The sequence below is a fragment of the Cloeon dipterum genome, chromosome 3 (assembly GCF_949628265.1).
Source record: "Cloeon dipterum chromosome 3, ieCloDipt1.1, whole genome shotgun sequence".
Lineage (NCBI taxonomy): Eukaryota > Metazoa > Arthropoda > Insecta > Ephemeroptera > Baetidae > Cloeon > Cloeon dipterum.
The window spans coordinates 14,973,613-14,991,459 of NC_088788.1; the positions used below are offsets into that span (position 1 = coordinate 14,973,613).

At 41.0% G+C, this 17,847-nt stretch overlaps 1 protein-coding gene across 11 annotated transcripts in view; it reads left to right on the forward strand.

The window, feature by feature from the left end:
* Positions 1–17,847, forward strand: part of mmd (mind-meld) — a 227,654-nt gene that overhangs the window by 199,771 nt on the left and 10,036 nt on the right. For 7 of the 11 annotated variants that reach the window (XM_065485337.1, XM_065485344.1, XM_065485345.1 and 4 more), the window contains 13 exons: positions 7,083–7,277; positions 8,068–8,142; positions 9,945–10,117; positions 10,317–10,486; positions 10,900–11,075; positions 11,134–11,301; positions 11,832–12,027; positions 12,171–12,276; positions 12,339–12,540; positions 12,596–12,691; positions 12,748–12,946; positions 13,427–13,529; positions 15,777–15,815. In XM_065485337.1, the coding sequence (XP_065341409.1) occupies positions 7,083–7,277; positions 8,068–8,142; positions 9,945–10,117; positions 10,317–10,486; positions 10,900–11,075; positions 11,134–11,301; positions 11,832–12,027; positions 12,171–12,276; positions 12,339–12,540; positions 12,596–12,691; positions 12,748–12,946; positions 13,427–13,529; positions 15,777–15,815 (1,898 nt within the window). Of the gene's footprint in view, positions 1–7,082; positions 7,278–8,067; positions 8,143–9,944; positions 10,118–10,316; positions 10,487–10,899; positions 11,076–11,133; positions 11,302–11,831; positions 12,028–12,170; positions 12,277–12,338; positions 12,541–12,595; positions 12,692–12,747; positions 12,947–13,426; positions 13,530–15,676; positions 15,816–17,847 lie in introns of all 11 variants that reach the window. The other 4 variants (XM_065485339.1, XM_065485341.1, XM_065485338.1 and 1 more) reach the window with 4 other exon arrangements.

A 17,847-nucleotide genomic window follows, 5' to 3' on the forward strand; every position in this document is an offset into this window, starting at 1 on the left:
TCCTCCCGTTTTCAAAGTTCTATGAAACCATCTTTTAGATCTATGAGCGTAGATTGTTGGCAAGATTTCGCACTGCCCGCCCGTCGCCGGGGTGCGTGTGCCTGCAACTCGACAGGCCGCTGCGCTTGTTTACCGTCCGGGCGAGCGAGCGCCACCCTTTTGAGTAAACTCTCATAAAGCTGGATACCAATAAGAGCGCGCGTCTTCTTCGCACGACCAGCCACCCAGCCGTCTTGCAAACCTGCGGCCGCCATATTTGCTCTGGCCGCCAGAGCCAGACTGTTGACGGCGGGCAGGTGGGCTTTTTGTCGGACGCGCGTGTGATGCGCGTTGCATAGCCTTTGCCGGGCAGATTCAATTTCGGCCGGAGCAAAATGTTGCGTGTGCGACCATTACGTCAACTAGACGGTCAAACGAACTCTTGGACAGCCGCCGCGTTATCGAATCTGCCTTCAAAGCGTGAGGCAACCCCAACGGTGTTTGTTGCCTACGCTGAAGCGACTAATCCTTTTTAAGGACACTTTCCTGCCCTATATGGTTTGTGGTTTGAGATCCTTTTTTAAATTTTCGGCTGTGGACTGTAAAAACAATTTTTTTTCTTTTTATTTTCATCCAGACTCTGAAAGCTATTTATTTCTGAAGGAAAAATAGCAGGAATTTTCACTTTTGCCTATTTTTAATTTCTTTTGTTTGTTTCTCTGCTCAAATTGACATGATACGAAACCAAAATAGAATTATCTATTGATATTTATTTTATCTCACAGCATCAATGAAAATTCAAGCGTGTTGTGTATTTAAATACCAAAATATTTTTGTGGTTTACGAATAATCCACGTTAAAAAATGTATTTCATAATGTTTCCTTTGCGCGCGCTATGCAGATTAAGAGGAAAGCTTACTTCGTTCCGGTTTTTCTCGCTAACGAGCACCGAGAGTGCACGACCCGCCGCAATACTAAAAAACTGGGCGAGCTTGATTACGCTCAAACAGCCGTTTTTAATTATATTTATATTAAATTTCCGCTCGTCGGGCTCGACACGCTTGCTCGCTTGCTGTACCATTCTCCAACTCCGGTTCGGGGTAATTACAGCTACTGCCGCCGGGATAAAACTGGAAATGCAGCACCTGACAAGCAAGCAAGCGCTCGCTGCTAATTACGATTCGGTTAGAGCGTGTGCCCACCCGCCTGCACAAGCAACACAGGGAAAATGCGAAAAACGTGGATTTCACCTCTCGCCCGTTGCAATTAAAAGACTTGCGCTATACTTGCACATTTCCGAGTAAAAATAGCAAATGGCGTCGTTTTCATAACAAATGCGCAGTTTTCTGGGTCACGATTCATTAAGTTAAGTGTTTTTATTTTTTAATGTGCGCGGAAAAAGACAGCTGAAGTGTCTCATACACAATTCATTCGGTTGAATGCACAGTCTGCAACAAGGTAGAAATTAAATAGAAGTCTAAATTGACGCACGTAGACTTTGTGCAAATATGTCGTACAATTTAATGCAGTTACGAAATACGGCATTTGAATTTTTTGTACTTGACTTTTTTCCTATTTGCTTCAAGCTTTGAGTTTTCCCTGTTCCACATAATGATGAAATTAGGTCTTGAATTTTCATGCTTAATTTGGGCAGGAACTTTTTAAATTATAAATCATATTAAAAAGTATTGAGGCAATTTCAACTCTTTTCAAAGCAAACATAAATCACATCTCCACACTCTGCGGATTTTATTCATTAAATTTAAATCAAATTTGAAAGTTCTATAATTTTCACTTGATTTTTTCATCCCAAAGCTTATCATATTTTCAAAATGTTTGGATTCGCTTTCTTTGTTTGTCGGCATATCATAGTTGATCCAACGATGTTTGCCAAATGTATCCAACCAATGCAATTGACGGGCAGATTTTGTAGAGTAGTTAAAGCAATGCGCCACGTTTTTCGGCTTTACCACCACCGCCACACACACACAGCAGTACCCACCCAATATTGACTAACAGTGTAGGCAAATAATAATGAATAACCCGCGACCGCGTTGATTGCGCAAACACACCCTGTTATTTGGCAAAATAAACAAAACATACGTACCGAATCTCTCTCTCTCTCTCTCTCTCCCCATCTGCGTCAGGCGGACGCTCGTCGGCCCCGATTCGGTCGCTTTTTACGGCACCGGCGTCGGCATGGCAACAGCCTCCGGCTGCTTTTGTGCGCCGCAAATTGGCCTGCCAGCCGCGGCGGCCGCCCTTCTGCAAGGTGCTGCTGGGCTCGCTGCCGGATGCTGCATTAGTCGTATGCAAATCGAACGCGTCTGAGCCCAGCAAAGGGCGGCCTTTGCCGGGAAAAACCTACAACAACTGCTGCCCCTTCGTTGCCTTTTCACCGACGACTTTATTAAACTGCCTTTGTTAGTGAAACCCGTCAAAAAGGTGGGCCCATCTCACGACAAACTGCGAAGAGCCGGATAATGTGCCAAATATTTTGGACAGTGGTCGTGTGGCATTTATTGGAAACTAAGAAAATATTTTCAAAATTACGATGCCTTATAAAATCGATCAAATCTCAAAGATAGAAAATCGAGTCTAATTTGAAGAGCTAAAAATATGCATTTTCCATTCTTCTTCCATCACATGAAGTAGCAATTTTCCAATCAATTTAAAGAAATAATTGTCATCCATTTACGTGACGTAAAATGTTTTAATGCGAGCAAGCAGCATGCTTCAAATTATCGCATTTTCACTTGTTTTTTTTTTAATAAAATCTGCGTGTGTGTTTTTATTAATTTTGTTTTAGTTTAAACCATACACTATTCCAGCAAGATGTCTTCTGATTTTTCTAGTTTTATATATTTTAGGAACAAAGAGAGAACTGACACCTCGGCCCATATTCGAGGTGGTCACCGCGTCAAAACACGTCTTCCTGTCAACGGCCACTCTGAATTAACGAGATAAAAGTGTACGCGGCCCATATCTTTCTCTCAAATTCCCCCGTACAAAAGCACACACATCCGCTTTTGCATGGGGAAACTTGAGTGCCGTTAAAAATTCGCTTTGTGCGTCGGACGCGACTTGGACAGCGGCGCCATAAAAGCGACCCAATCGTAAATTCAAAATCGAGCTCATTTCCGGGCCGGATTTCTGTCTGCGAAAGGCCGTCGTCCAATTTAATCACCGGCGATTCGCACAATGTGTTCTCGCACGTGCATATTTGGATATCGTATAAAGAAGATGAAGTGCCCACCGGCGCTACACACGCGGAATTCTTAGCAGACGGACGAACGGACGGCCTAACCATCTTGCGAGAAGCACTTCTGGCCTGCCAACTACATTCATTTTCTATTACGTACCTGCGTGCTCAAATTTTATCAGTTCGCAAGAGTTGTTAGCCGACGAAACTTTGGGTGGCGCTGGCTGCGGATGCTTTTAGCGAGATATAAAAACTATTTCTTCTTGGCTGCATTCATAATTCATGAAGCCATAAAGGAATACGAGTTCAGGAAATTCAAGTAAATTCATTCAGAGAGGCTTAATTCGTAATCAATAGCTGACGTGGAGTAAGGTTTTTGTCTCAACAAAAAATCTGAATTAAAAATTTATTACCCTTTTGGCCAAATTGACACTACCTTTCGTTCCTGGACCAAAACCAAGCAAAAGATAACAGATAACAATCGCTCCAAACATCCTTCAAAGAAGAAAATAATTTCACTCTTATTTCTATAAAAATAATGTCACACTTTGCATAATTATTTTTCTCTTCAAATGGCCTAGAACCATTAATTTTCTTACTGAAAATTTCTACAGAAAAATACTTGTTCTAATTTTTGTTGCATAAATTTGTTGACCACTAAATGTTGGAAAAACTTTTAATTTAAACTACCCTTTTCTAAATATGTAAAATTTCTTGTATGTTAATTTTAAGCAAAGCACGGTCATTTGCGCAAATGAGGTCATATTCCCGAGCGTGCGATTCTGTAGGTCGTGTCGGCCTGCTTATACTTGTAGCTTTGGGGGGGGGGGACGTTTCCTCCCGAGGAATTAGTAATTGCTTCCTTGTCAGATTCCTCGAGCCGGGCGCAGTCAGCAGCAGCAGCTAAGGGCAGATAGGGTCCTTGTAAGCCAAGTGCCAAAGTTTCTCTTTCGCTCGGTGCCGTGGCGTGTTACATAACGCTCGGCCAGTCACTCGCCTGCTTTTCACGTCAACTGCGACGCGCGCGTGTAATTGTGACCCTTTACGTACCCGGGCCAAGTGCAGCAACTTCAAAGCCGCCTTTTGAGCAAGAGGCTAGAGAAGATGGCTAGAGAAATCGCACGGGCATCGCAACAAAAAAGCAGCCGGGCACAAACGCGTATATAAAAATCGAGTGCTGCTGCAAATCATAAATTTCGAAGCACGAAGAGTAAAGCGGTGGCCATAACTTTTTTATGTTTTTGTCTGCATCGCTCGCGCCGCCTCGATGCGGTGTCCGGGGAAGAATTAGGAATTCCCGCTCGTCCACTGCGTCGGTCAATGAGCCGGACTGGACCAATATTGATAAATGATAGGCTTTGTTTGGCCGTTCAGCTTCTAGATTGGCATGCTGTTATTATTTTTTATTGCATTCTTCCCCCAGCGGAGTACGAAGGGGAGAGCGAAAGTTATCCCACGGTTAAGGCAAGGCGTTCGAGCGCACTCTTGACATGGTATGTCCTCAGAGCCACCAATCTATGAAACCACTCAATTCTGAGATAATTGTTTATCGTTGCCACATGCCGTTTTGACGGATTGATATTTATAAATAATGAAGCAGTACTTTTTTCATGAGAGTGCGAATCTCTCTGCAAAAAAAAATCTAATTAGCCTGACATCTATATGTTAATAAAAAACTTTTTTTTTATTTCCATCAAGTTCGGTAAAAAATAATTCAAGGTAAAAAAGCAAAGCGCCACTTTTCAATTAAAATCAATGATGAGTATGATGGCATTTCCAAGAAAAGCGAATCCACCCAGGAGCGTTGGGTATTAATTTATTTTGTAAAATTGTCCGCCATTTGCGAAACGAGACACACGCACTCGCTCAAAAAGGTGAAATGGCGGAATGGGAGGCATAAATTTTTCCGAAGTTTCCGCGAGCAAAACAGGAAGTAAATTTCCCCCAACAGAGAATTATTAACAACGAGCGGCAAGCGAGTGGGAGAACACACAAAACTTTGCCGGCTGAGAAATGTAGTGAGTGAGCGGAATTTTCTTTCTGTCGACTTGCGAAAAGAGCTGCTGCTCTCTCTATTAGGCCGACACGCACGCTCCAAATGAAAATTGCTAGGCAAGAAAGTGGCGAGAAATAAAATAATAGCTCAAGCGCTGCGACAAAAGTTGCCTGCTGCTGCTGCCGTTTCTTGCTCTTGCCCCATCTCGCTCGCTCTCATTCCTGCCACCGCCGGCGGAGTCGATTCATTTATTCATGGCTGGCACAACAAAGAGAGCAGCAGCATATTGAAATAATTAAAAATTCAATAGAAAATGGGCATCATTCAACCTCTGAGCAATGGTTAAACTGTGATTTTAATGAAAATGGAATAAAATTAAAAACTATTGATTTTAAAATTGAATAATTGGATATTTTAAATAACCTGATCCAGTAAAAGCCTAAATACCCTAAGATTAGTCAGGTCAAATAACGAAATAAAAAAATCTAATCAATAACAGATCAACCTTTATTTACTAGCCACTGAAGTAAATGAGCGAACTTAAAAAGTGCACCTCAGGAAATTTGTCTATGTCTTGAAAAGTAAATTAAACATAACTTTTAAGTGAACTGCCATTCTAAAACGTCTATTGCGCGGCATAAGTGGCGACGCCAAGAAATCAGCAGCGGTTTGCTCCTAGTGGCGTTCCGCGCAGCAGTGTCTCAGCTGCACGCTGGGGACACAAATTAGTGGTGAGGGCTTTGTCTCATAATTACTGCAGACGAAAAGCACAAACACACGCAGCAGCGAGCGCAACAGCAGTCCTCTAATGCGCAGTTTGCGCGTGATCCGAATATTAAACGCAGAGCGTAATCGGATCTCGCACGGAAAATTTGCACGACGCCGGTCTGCCGCTGAATCGGATTTTGAAAATTTCGAGGGAGATGTTCATTAAAGCGGGAAATTATTGGCATTCAAATTGAATTGGATTTGCTACATCAATGCAATTTATCACCCTTTTCAGTTGCAATTTTCATTTTTCACTTGATAAATACGTTATGATTTTACGGCTCACTTCTTTTCAGTTTTGGACGCATTATGAGATTATTCATTAATGTAAATAATTCGGTGTGCCGCTTAATTGGTGCGATTGAAATTCCTCGAGCTTATTTTTTGCTCCTATGTCAGGTACAAAGCCGGGAATAAATTTTTTCGCGGGAACTTTATCAGCTTGACAAGGTCTGCACTTCGTGTTCAAAGAGAGGAGATAACAAAAGAAGATAACATTTTTTGTTACATCACCCCGTTAGCATTCTGTCTCGGTATTTTGGGCGAACATCTCTCCGTGTTCGTGGAAAAGCAAACAAGGCAGCCGTTGCTGTCATAATATTCTTACGTGGCATGGATTTCACTGTTGTTTGCGTTTAGGATGCTCGAGTTTGTATAGATATTTGATATTGTCAGTTACCGGCGCGTATGTGGGGTTCGACTGACTAATTTCCTTGAGAATAGAATGACCGGGAAAATCGCAGATACAAAGGATAGATTCGGTGCTGGCAGCCTCAATTATGCCCAACTGCAAATCCCTGCGGGTAGCAGGCGACAAAAGCCCTCTCGCGCAGCAGTCGCGCTGTCGCCGCCACTAGTACTTGTCCTTTCTCATTAAAGCGTAATTTCTTGGCACATAATTCTCTCTGCTCGAGTGCGAGCCGTCGTCGTCGTCGGCGGGCGTCGTGCAGGCTTGCAGACTTGCCGGTTGTCGCCGCTCGCTTTTGCGGCTGCTCGCTCGAATTAGAGACAAGCAGGCGAGCAGAATAATTAGAGGCAAACGCGTCGGCCGACTGTGAGTGGAAGGCGAGGCGAAGCGAGGCGAGCGAGCGAGGTGTTGTTTCGATTATGATTGCTGCACAGCTTTCCTTTCTTTAGCAGAAGCATCCACACGTGATATTTGAGGCGCGCACAAAGCAGCACAAGGGCTGCGCCAACAACGTCAACATCGAGTGGCGCCTCAAGAAGAAGTTCACCAGGGAGGCCGCCCCCTCCGCCCCCAGCAGGATGCCCAGGGACGTGCGTGACGCCACCAAGTACATCGAGACGGCGCTCGTCCTGGACAAAGCCATGGTGAATATCCCTGATACACCCTGTTATAATGAAAATGTCTGATAAATAATTATAAATAATATTAAAAACATATTTTTTAAGTTGAAATAATAAATCAATTTTAAATTTAAACAGGAATATGAACTTCATGGGGGAATTCATTTAAAAAATACAGTCAACAAAATCACTTCTCCATTTATATTCAAGATTTACATATGATTAGTGTCCTTTTAACCACCCATATTTTACATTCCGCATCTTGGGAGAAGTACGATTGTTAATTAAAAATCTATTTTGGGAGAAATTTAAAAGAAAATGTTGAAATAAGATAATGTATTTTTAAAAATTATATTTATAAACTTTTCTGACTAACTAATTCTCACAGTCACTCTTAACAACATGTGTTTTTGAGGATTATCGGAGCATGCTTGTATTGCAAAAACATTGTAATCGACTAAAAGCGTCGAAACCCAAGAATAATTTACCCTAAACTCCCGAAGGCGAAGCTCTAAAATAAGACATCCACACAAAAGCTTTTTCCGTCTTTATCGCCTGAGGCGCTTAGAGATAATAATACTTCCAAATTAGCTGGCTCGCGCAAAATCTGTACGTTCGTTGAGAATGTCTCAGGCTCTGAGTTTGAGACAGCTGGATTACATTACGAGGACGTGCAAAAATCATTTCCCTCAAATTTAAATTCGCAAAAATCCTTATTTAAAACCAGTTTAAATCACAGCAAATCCAGCCGTTTTTTTAAAAAAAACTGTAATTTATATAGCGAATTTCTAACAACACGTTCATCTGCTTTCAGTTTGAAAAGAGAAACGGCAGCTCGCGGCAGGACGTTATTCAGGACGCCATACAGGTGGCAAACATCGCCGACATGGTGAGTTTCGTTTGTTCCTCCCTGCCGCTTTTGTTCCTCCCAAGCCCGATTAACGATAATAGTTCTGTATGAAGCTGGCAGCGCACTTGCCTGACGAATAGTGGTAATAATAGATTCCGTTAGCGCCATTTTCATTTGTCAGAGTGGAGGAGCGAAAGCACGCACTCTCCTTTGATCAAACGCGTGTTAGGGGTGTCACATGCCAGACGCAAAACATCCCAGCCTGAAATAGATTTCTCATTAAAAATCTGTCTAATTTGAACTTTTCAACTACAGGATGAGTTGGGTTGTCTTGGTAAATAGTATGAAAGAAAATAATTATTATTTCTGGATTTCGAACTCAACAGTCCGTGGTAAATGACACGTCAGGAGATTAAAATAAAAATTCGCAATGTATATTATATCAATTCACGTTTGTCTTTCTTTCCAATGAACATGTCACAATCATTTTGTGACATATCACATCTTGTCATATGACGCACTCGCGGTCATGTCCACCAGAACCAGTTTTATTGCTTTTCGCTCTATTTGAGTTTTCGATTTCATATCAAGCCCAACCGACACTTTTGTAAACAATTTTTAATTTACTTCAATCACGAAATATTGGCACAGATTGTAATACTGTGTGAAAGAACATAAATTATCCAATCAGAAGTTTATACAGTTTCAATTTGAACGTTTTTATTGGTGAATTATTGCTCGCTCACCCAAAGCGTGGCAACCCCGAGCGAGCCTCGTGGTGAAAGCGAGTGCGTGCACAAAGCCATCCACGCAGAGATACACAGCGAAAGATTATCTGCGGCGGACACCGCATGCGAAAATGCACGATCCGCGCGGCCGGAATAAAATGGGTTGGTGCTACTCCACTTTGTCACATCTCTCTCGCACTGTACAGGAGGCAGTGCGTACACGCAGCCAGCCAGACCGGCTTTATTATTATTATTAGGCGTGTCGGTGCCGCGAAATGGCCTCTATCGCTCATCTCGCTGTCGAGGGAATGCTGCTGGCTGGCCTTTGTTGGCGTGCAAAAAACAGCCGAGCACACGCTGCAGATAAATCACTCTACGCAACAGATTTTTCAGACAAAAAGACCAGTGGAGCGTGTGCATGGTCTTCTGCCGGGCTAAATCATGATTTCGCTACGCTTGACAAATATATACGCCCGTTTCTTCGTCTTTTAGCTCTTTCAGCTTTTGTCACGGCAATTATGACCAAAATATCCGGACGGCCGAGATTTTGCTTTATGATTAGATGACATGGGAAGATGGCATCAATTTGCTATTCAGGCTCAAGGCTAGGAAATAACAAAAAATGTTTAATAATGAATGTGAATAACAAACTATTTTTTATTCCGATTTTATAACGTACGTATAAAAGCGTGCATAGATCTTTTCACTAGCAATAAATAAGCGATTGAATTATCAAGTTAATACCATAAATTCTTATTCATTTGAGGATAGCATTGAATAGAGATAACTCTGGAACGGGGCTTATTTTATCTTTTCGGTTGTTGGTGCATATTTTCGGAAATTTCGTAATTTTCTTTTTATCGGATAACAAAAACCCCAACATTTAGAAATTTATTAACTCCATAAACACGATAGTTCTTCGTAAAAAAACGATAGTTCCGTTTCCAAAACTTTTGAATTTATGCGTGTTCAAAATACCACTTTTGAGTCTCTGTTCATGCTCCTGGCGTTTCTCATTGATCCGGTTTAGCCTTACTTAGTGCATGAACTTCTTATGACCAGTTAATGGACGCGTCAGCATTTTACAACTGAGCGTTACTCTTGACTTTTCAGTATTTCAAACGGCTGCGGACGCGAGTGTCAGTGGTGTACATCGAGACGTGGCAGAACACCAACCAGGCGATGGTGGACCGCACTCAAGACATCAGCCGCGCCCTGCTCAACTTCAACGAGTACGCGTCACGCAAACTGTTCAACGTGGAGAAGGACACGACCCAACTGCTCTCGTGAGTGCTCGCAAATTAATGCGCCAAACGAAATTATCTCGGCAGCAAAGTTGCACACTGATTCGTGCCGAGTTCCAAGTTGACGGCGCGTGGCAGCAAATATTTAAATTGTAGTCTCTCCTTCTTCGACCGACTTTGCCTGCCTGAGCAACAATATTTGAGCTCTTTCCTTAATTAAAGACGACAACTGCTTTTGCAGGGGGGAGAGTTTCGCCGGCGGCGAGAGCGGCATCGCCGTGTCCGACACCGTGTGCACGCCCAAGTCGGTCGGCATCAGCGTCGACATCAACGTGTACGAGCCGCACCTCCTCGCCAGCACCATGGCCCACATGATCGGCCACAACATCGGCATGGGGCACGACGACGGTAGTGAGTATCAAATCTTGTTAACTCCCGGCACTGCTCTTAACGCAATTTAAACATTACTTCCTTTGAAACTTTTTACCAGCCTTCTTCAATGCTCACCTCGTTACTGTTACAAATAAATCGCTTTGTTTTTTTATCACCTGTCAATTTGGTTCGGGTTTTATTGAAAATAAACATTTTTGTTAGTCACCAGAATAGTAAAAATGCACCAAAGAAAAAAGCAACAAAACTAGCGAAATACTAAAAAAAATAGAAGCATAAGTAATCCCTTGCCGCATTAAAAACAAATTAAATAAAAAGTTTTAAAAAAATTAGTTTAAATTTTGAGAAATCAACTTTCAATTTTTTATATTTTATTAAGTAATACTCAAATTTTCTCTGTAGTCCGATTTTCAATTTCACTTGCGCATTTGCAGGGAAAGATTGCGAGTGCACGCTGTGGCACGGGTGCATAATGGCCCAGAGCATCGTTGGTCACAACAATGTGCAGCCCTACTTGTTTTCCGAGTGCAGCCGAAACGACTACATCGACGCAATGCGCATCGGCCACGGCATCTGCCTGCTCAACAAGCCAAACGAAGTCAACATTGAGGTTTGTGAACACCACGTCCCGTTAAGCAATGCATTTTTACGGATCATTTCCGCAACAGTTGCAGATTCGTCGCACTTGCGGGAACATGATCGTCGAGGAGGGTGAAGAATGCGACTGCGGCACAATGGATTCGTGTCGCGAGAAAGACCCGTGCTGCGACCCCCTCACGTGCAAGATCACCAAAGAGTCCGAGTGCGCTTCTGGGCCGTGTTGTGACAACTGCATGGTACGCTAACTAAAAGCTACTGCAAAATCTTTCCTCAATTTCATTAAATTTAGTCAGTAGCCAGACAAAAAAAATCATTCACATGCATTAGTTGTAGAAATATGTGAATTCAAATCTCTAAAAAGATGTAATTTGGTCTTGTGATCTTAAAGAGCAGGCTTTTTTCATGGAGAAGGTGTGTGTCGAGCTATTATTGAGTTTCCTGCATTACAGAAAATAGTCATTAAACCTTATACTTAACTAATAATTATGTTGCTGACTTCAACATTAACAATAAACAATAAATATCATTCAATAATTTAAAATTTTCTTATTTGTTTTCCAATGTTTTACAATTATTTTTATTAACGCTTTAATTAATTAAATTAACTATAATTTAGTAATTTTTTATTTATAAAATAATCAATTCATCTCATATTAGGAACTGTTGTAATACAAATTATTTATATTCTGCTCCTTTATTTAATTCTATTCCTTAAAATTAGTATGTAAAGGCTGTGACTGTAATTGGTCAATTCCATTTATTCCAGTTGCGGTCGAAAGGCACGCCGTGCCGAGAAGCGACAAACGAGTGCGACCTGCCCGAATTCTGCTCCGGCGAGAGTGGCCAGTGTCCTGTGGACGTCTATCGCAAGAATGGCAGTCCGTGTGCTTCCAACTCTGGCTACTGCTTCAACGGCGTCTGTCCCACGCTCAATTTGCAGTGTGAACAAATCTGGGGCTTCGGTATGCAATTCCAATAGTCAAATATGCAGCCCTTGAATAACTTATTCAACCGCAGACCTAAAATTACCATTCAGATTATGAATTAATATTCGCGAGCAACTCGGCTGCACGCAGAATAAGTTATTTTGCAATTCAAATTTCAGGCGGCGTTGAATCAGACGTCAAGTGCTACGAGCACTTCAATTCTCAGGGTTCCGTGAATGGAAACTGCGGCAAGTATGGCGATTTTTTCATCAAATGCGAGAAAGAGTGAGTTTTGAATTACTAAACATGTGCCGTAAAAGAATTCCCAATTATCACGCCTGGTGCAGAAATGTGCGGTGCGGCTCGCTGCAGTGTGCTGGAGGAAACAGATATCCCATCATCGCTGGCATGGACAGGCAATACTACAGAACCATCGTGTCAGTCGAGGGACAGGAGTTTGAATGCAAAGTTACGTCAGGCTCAATAAACTCAAATGAAATCCCTGACATGGGACTCGTCAGGGACGGGTCGCCTTGTGGAGAGAATTTGGTTAGTTGAAAAGATTTCAATCGCAACACTTTTTATAAAAATGATTTCATTACAGATATGCGTGAATCAGACGTGTGTAAGCATTTTTCCACACATAGACCAGGGCAAATGCCCGAGTAATCACAACAACCTGCAGTGCTCTGGCAATGGGGTAAGTGGGAGCAACAGCTGCAACAATTTTGACTAATTAAATATTGATGCCGGCAGGTGTGCAGTAATTTGAACAAGTGCTTTTGCAACAGCGGCTGGGCAGGCGTCGACTGCTCAGTGCCGGTTGAAGTTTCTGAACTGCCCCCCATGTCAGGGGCAACCACGGCGGTACCGGCGCCCGCTGGTGGCCCGCCTGGAAGTACTTCTACCAAAGAGGACTTCAAAGACAAAATGACCAGAGAAGAAAAGTTCTACGGTGAGAATTCACTTTCCAAATGAACCGTGGCAGTCGCATTAGCTGCCACTTGTTTATAACAATTTTTGCAGAATTCCAGAATTTTTCAAAATAATTGCATTTTTAGAGATAAGAGATCATTTTTCTAGGTGGGAATTAATCTTCAGAAACCCTGTTTGACTTAGCGTTCGTTCTCACCTCATTTGCACTACAATGTCGAAAATTCGCAATGTGCACATCAGTTGTGTCAAAGCACTACATTTTGCTGCCGTGCATTTTATGCATAATAAACATGCTCACTCACGCATTTTGGTGCAAATTATGCTGAACATCACGCCCTCCCGAGCAAATTAATTAATCAGCTGGATCTCGCACAATATAGCCTTTGAAAAATAATTAGCTGATTCAATTAAGGCGCATTAATATTCAGCTGTGTGACGCTTTTCATCGCTACTGAACAAGTTGATTCTCATCCGTGTTTGCATGTGACGCTCTTCACAGGTGGCCAATCAAACAATCTAACCACATTGACCATGGTTTTCATATTAGTCGGCGTAGTGAAAGGTGTCTTCATATGCTTTGCACTAATGGCTGTTTGCTACAGGTACAGTGATCCCCTCTATGTCAGCAGAGCTGGGCGCGGGCGCAATTTATTTATCAAATAACTCGCCCTCGCTCATTGTGTTTTCTCTATTTTTAACTAAATTTCCATTAAAATAAAAGCTCTAAATTGGTTGTTGTAAACTCCACCATATTGGTTGCTTTTCTATATAATTTTAATCTAAAACATCGAACACAATCGATTTCCATCACATTGAATATCACTTATATTTGACTGTACTTTGTGCTCGGTAGAAGTACTGTATCTTTCTTGATGCTAGTCTTTGTGGTTGATATAAATACTTGCATCATTCGTTTCACTGCGTTTGTTTGACGATTCGAGATAGTTCAATTGAGTAAATTAAAATGTGCGTAGCTTTTATTACTAGTTATGTGCTAGCTAAATCACCACTAAATGTTTCTTGAGCAGGCTATCTTAACTCTAAATAATTAGATAAATTTAAATGTTGTTAGAATTTAAGTGCTGGATTCTTATTTCCTATACATGGAAATAGATGAAAATTAATTGAATAAAATGATTACATCATTTTTAGTATATATTTAATTAATTGAAGCCATCAAGTTGCTCACAAGAATAGGAACATTTCAAATATAAAATTTAAAAATACAATGTATCGATGAGATATTAATTCTAGTCTCGGGACGTCACACAAGCCGCGAAATATAACAAAATCGGTAGGAGCGAGAGAAAAGTACAGCTCTTATAAACTCCTTGTTGCATGAAACGCTTCTCGAGCGCAACAGAGACTCCAAAGTTAGTCTGTGATGTGCTCGCGGGCGCAAATATCACACGTACACTTACAATTATTTACTCTGTGTACACGCTATAAATTAACTTAATATCATTCATTATGTGTGTGATGTTGTTTGCTCTCACTATATATACATATCTCGAAACTGTACTTTGCGGCGAGCCAAAAAAGAGAGTAAAGATTAATGGTTTTTTTGTTTTGACTGCTGATTAATTATCTTTGGTGTGAGTGTCGCACGGAGGCTGATGCAGCTGTGTCTTTGGCCCATAACTGTGTTCTCACCAGCTATTTGCCCTTTTACAAACAACTATTTATTTTTCGATTCTGTAAACCGCCCAGTTCGTGCCTGCAGGAGCTGATGCCATGGCTTTCGGTGTTCTAATAGATAAAAGACGGACCAGCTGTATACATACTTACTCTCTATCTTGAATAATTATGTTTTCATTATGTTAGTTACGTTTTTCCTATCGATCGATCGGCCCCACCAAAAGAACTTCTCGCAGCTTCTATTTCTGAAAGCGGACCCTGGCAATTTTTAACTTTCAAACTAACTGCATGCTGGGGCTGGGGAAATTAAGGTTGGCCGTTCTTCTGCGGTTATGGACTTGAAATTTTAATGCTGAAATGCCCACTTGAAACATAGCATAAAACTCGAATTTCACTATAAAACATATTTTATATTTTTAAACAACAACCAAGTAATTTAAAATATTTAAAATAATCAATATAGTCCAAGTAGATGTTAAGTAATCAGTCGATTTAAATTCCAATCGCAGTAATCTTTAAAAGTCGATCATAATCTGCATTTTTAAAAGAAAAAAATACACACATTACATTTTACATAACCATGCATTCATTCATCTTTCTGCCTTTGAGCTTCTAGGACGTTTTTAACTTTTTTCTTGAAAATTAAAGCCTTTTTCTCCAGCCCCGCGTAGAGATCAGTTTTGAATACCGCCTCGATTTGTGCCTACTAACTCTGTCCACCATTAATCGTGTCACGAGCTGCATTATTTCTTATTCTCGACCATTCTCTGCTCCCCGAATCGTCCTCCCAACAATTTTATGTCCTCTCACTGATGACCATGATTACTTCTAATGAAAATTCCGATTGATTCTGATACTATTATTATTGATAACATGTTGACCTATGAAGTAAACCAAAATTGATTTTTATTTTTCTCTGTTTGTTTTTCTGTCTGTTTGGTGCATGCCCGTCTTCTCTGGACTCGTCCGTCTTTGCATCCACTGTACAAACTGACTCAAAATGCGTGTATGGCGATGAAATGTGCCGTACCCCTGTGCCTGCCGATCCCGCTGGATGTCACACTACTTCTATAACAATCTTAAATGTGGTTTGTTGGTTGACGTGACGCAGAAAACTACCACAGCACTAACACAGTGTTCTTGGTGGTGTCGCTCATGTCCGTGGTGGGGGGCGTGTTCATTATGTTTGCCCTGATGGCCCTTTGCTACAGGTCAGTGGTTGTCCACAAAAACTTCTCCCTGTGTCTCAGGTTAGTGTTCATTGCAGAACTAAAGAGGTATTACTTGCTCTAATTGTATCTGTGTTCTTTTCTCTATCTATCTATCTTTCTCTCTTCGATTGATTGATTGATTCGAGCAATTATATATTTTTTCTCACGGGATTGTACATTTGACAAGTTACTTTTCAAAATTTGCTCAACTTTCAAATCAAAAGTTTCATCTTGTGTTCAATCTCTTTCTCTGACGAGTAATTGATTTTTATGCACCATTCTCAACATCCGCGACATCTCTGATTTTATATTGTGCTCTATATTCGTGTGATCAAACAAAAACAGTGTTGGTTTTATTGGGCAATATCATTTCTACATCTATCTGTGTTTCCTTGTCGAAAACCAGACAAAAAACCTGTGACTACTATGAATTGCGAGAAGTAGACCTACATTTGATTCTGTTTCCGTTCTCTTTCGTTTCAAAAACGATCCCCACTTTTGACACCTGGCTCTTTCGATTCAGTTAGCTCCCGAAAATATCTTCTGTTCTTCTATTCTTTGCATTTTTGTTAATTTAAAATTTTCATCTTTAGAAATACCCCATAAGTTTTGTTCATAGAAAACTTTTTTGCTACAAATAGTAGACCCAGGTTTACTTATTGCAAGCCAAAGTTATTTGAACCGTGTTGGCATGCCAGTGTGTTGTAATGTAGCTCACCTCTCTTCTTGCAAATCAGACTGAGCTCTATCCGTCTATCTCTTGTCTCTGCTCTCTCTTTCTCTTTCTCTTCTTTCAGACTTTCTCTATCTATCTTTCTAAACTCTGCCAAAAAGACTAAAGAATTATCTCTTTTATGTTGCATGTACGACTACATTCTCAAATGATGGGTAATCTTCAACCAAAATTCGTTCGTTTCAACCCCCTGCAAAATAACGCTGTTCTGGATGGTGCAAAACTTACATTCTATTAACTTTGATTCGAATTGGCTGCGCGAATGATCATTTTTGCCGGCTTTCTATTACACGCGTGAAGTTCCAAATGAGAACTGGAAATACTACCTTTTTGGTTGTGCATTAAGTGCTGCCTCCTCCCCAAAGATGTTATATCTTTTAACCTTTTTGAACAGACTCTAGAACCATGTCTATACTGAACCATTCATTATATCTAGAAACAATTATGCTCTCTCTATCTTTCTCTCTCTCTCTCTTTGCGAACCTCTCATATATGATTTTTGTTTAGTTTTTAACCGTTTCTCTCTCTTTTTATTCTACAAATACCATCTAGAGCATGAAACAACTATTTTTTTGACGTAGGTCCCATTCAAATCACACTTCTCCGACTGTCCTTTGATTTTTGTCGGACAAACTGTTGCAAAATTTTCAGAGTGTTCACCTTCAGGTATGTCGTTAGATTTTTGTCAACAACAGTTTCACTCTCCATTGACTAATTAGTGCCTATCTAAATAATGTAAGCTGGAAGATTCAATAAATAATCGAGCTGCTAACATAACAAAAAATATTCTCTCAGCTAAATCAATCAGAATATTTGACTTAATGTTCTATGGAAAAGTGGATTAACTGACACAAGATTACCCTGCACCAAGTTCACCCGCAGAATTGGAAATCTTATTGTTAGATAATACTCTACAACTACACAAACCGCACTCGCTTTTGAGTTCGGAGAAACCCAAAAATAACTATCGATTTCCCTGCTTCTCCTTCCTTCTCCTCACCTATCATAGGTTGTCAGTGCATGCTGTGTACTATTTAGTAGGAGTTGAAATTCGTCAGTTTCTCTCTCTATCTATCTATCTCTCTCTCGCTCTCGACATCTGCCCATCTCCCATGTATCTCTATTTTTACACAAAACGAAAAATATACAAACACTTCCGCACACTCACATATCGCCGCCAAAATCTTGTCGCCGCAAGAGCTGCCGCCTGAGCAGGTAACTATAAAACCGATGAATCAGTCATTCCACGGATTCCAGCGCCGAAATGTATTATGCATGCGTCTCTTTCATATTTATGATATACACACACTCACCTGAATTTACTTTTACTATAAAAAG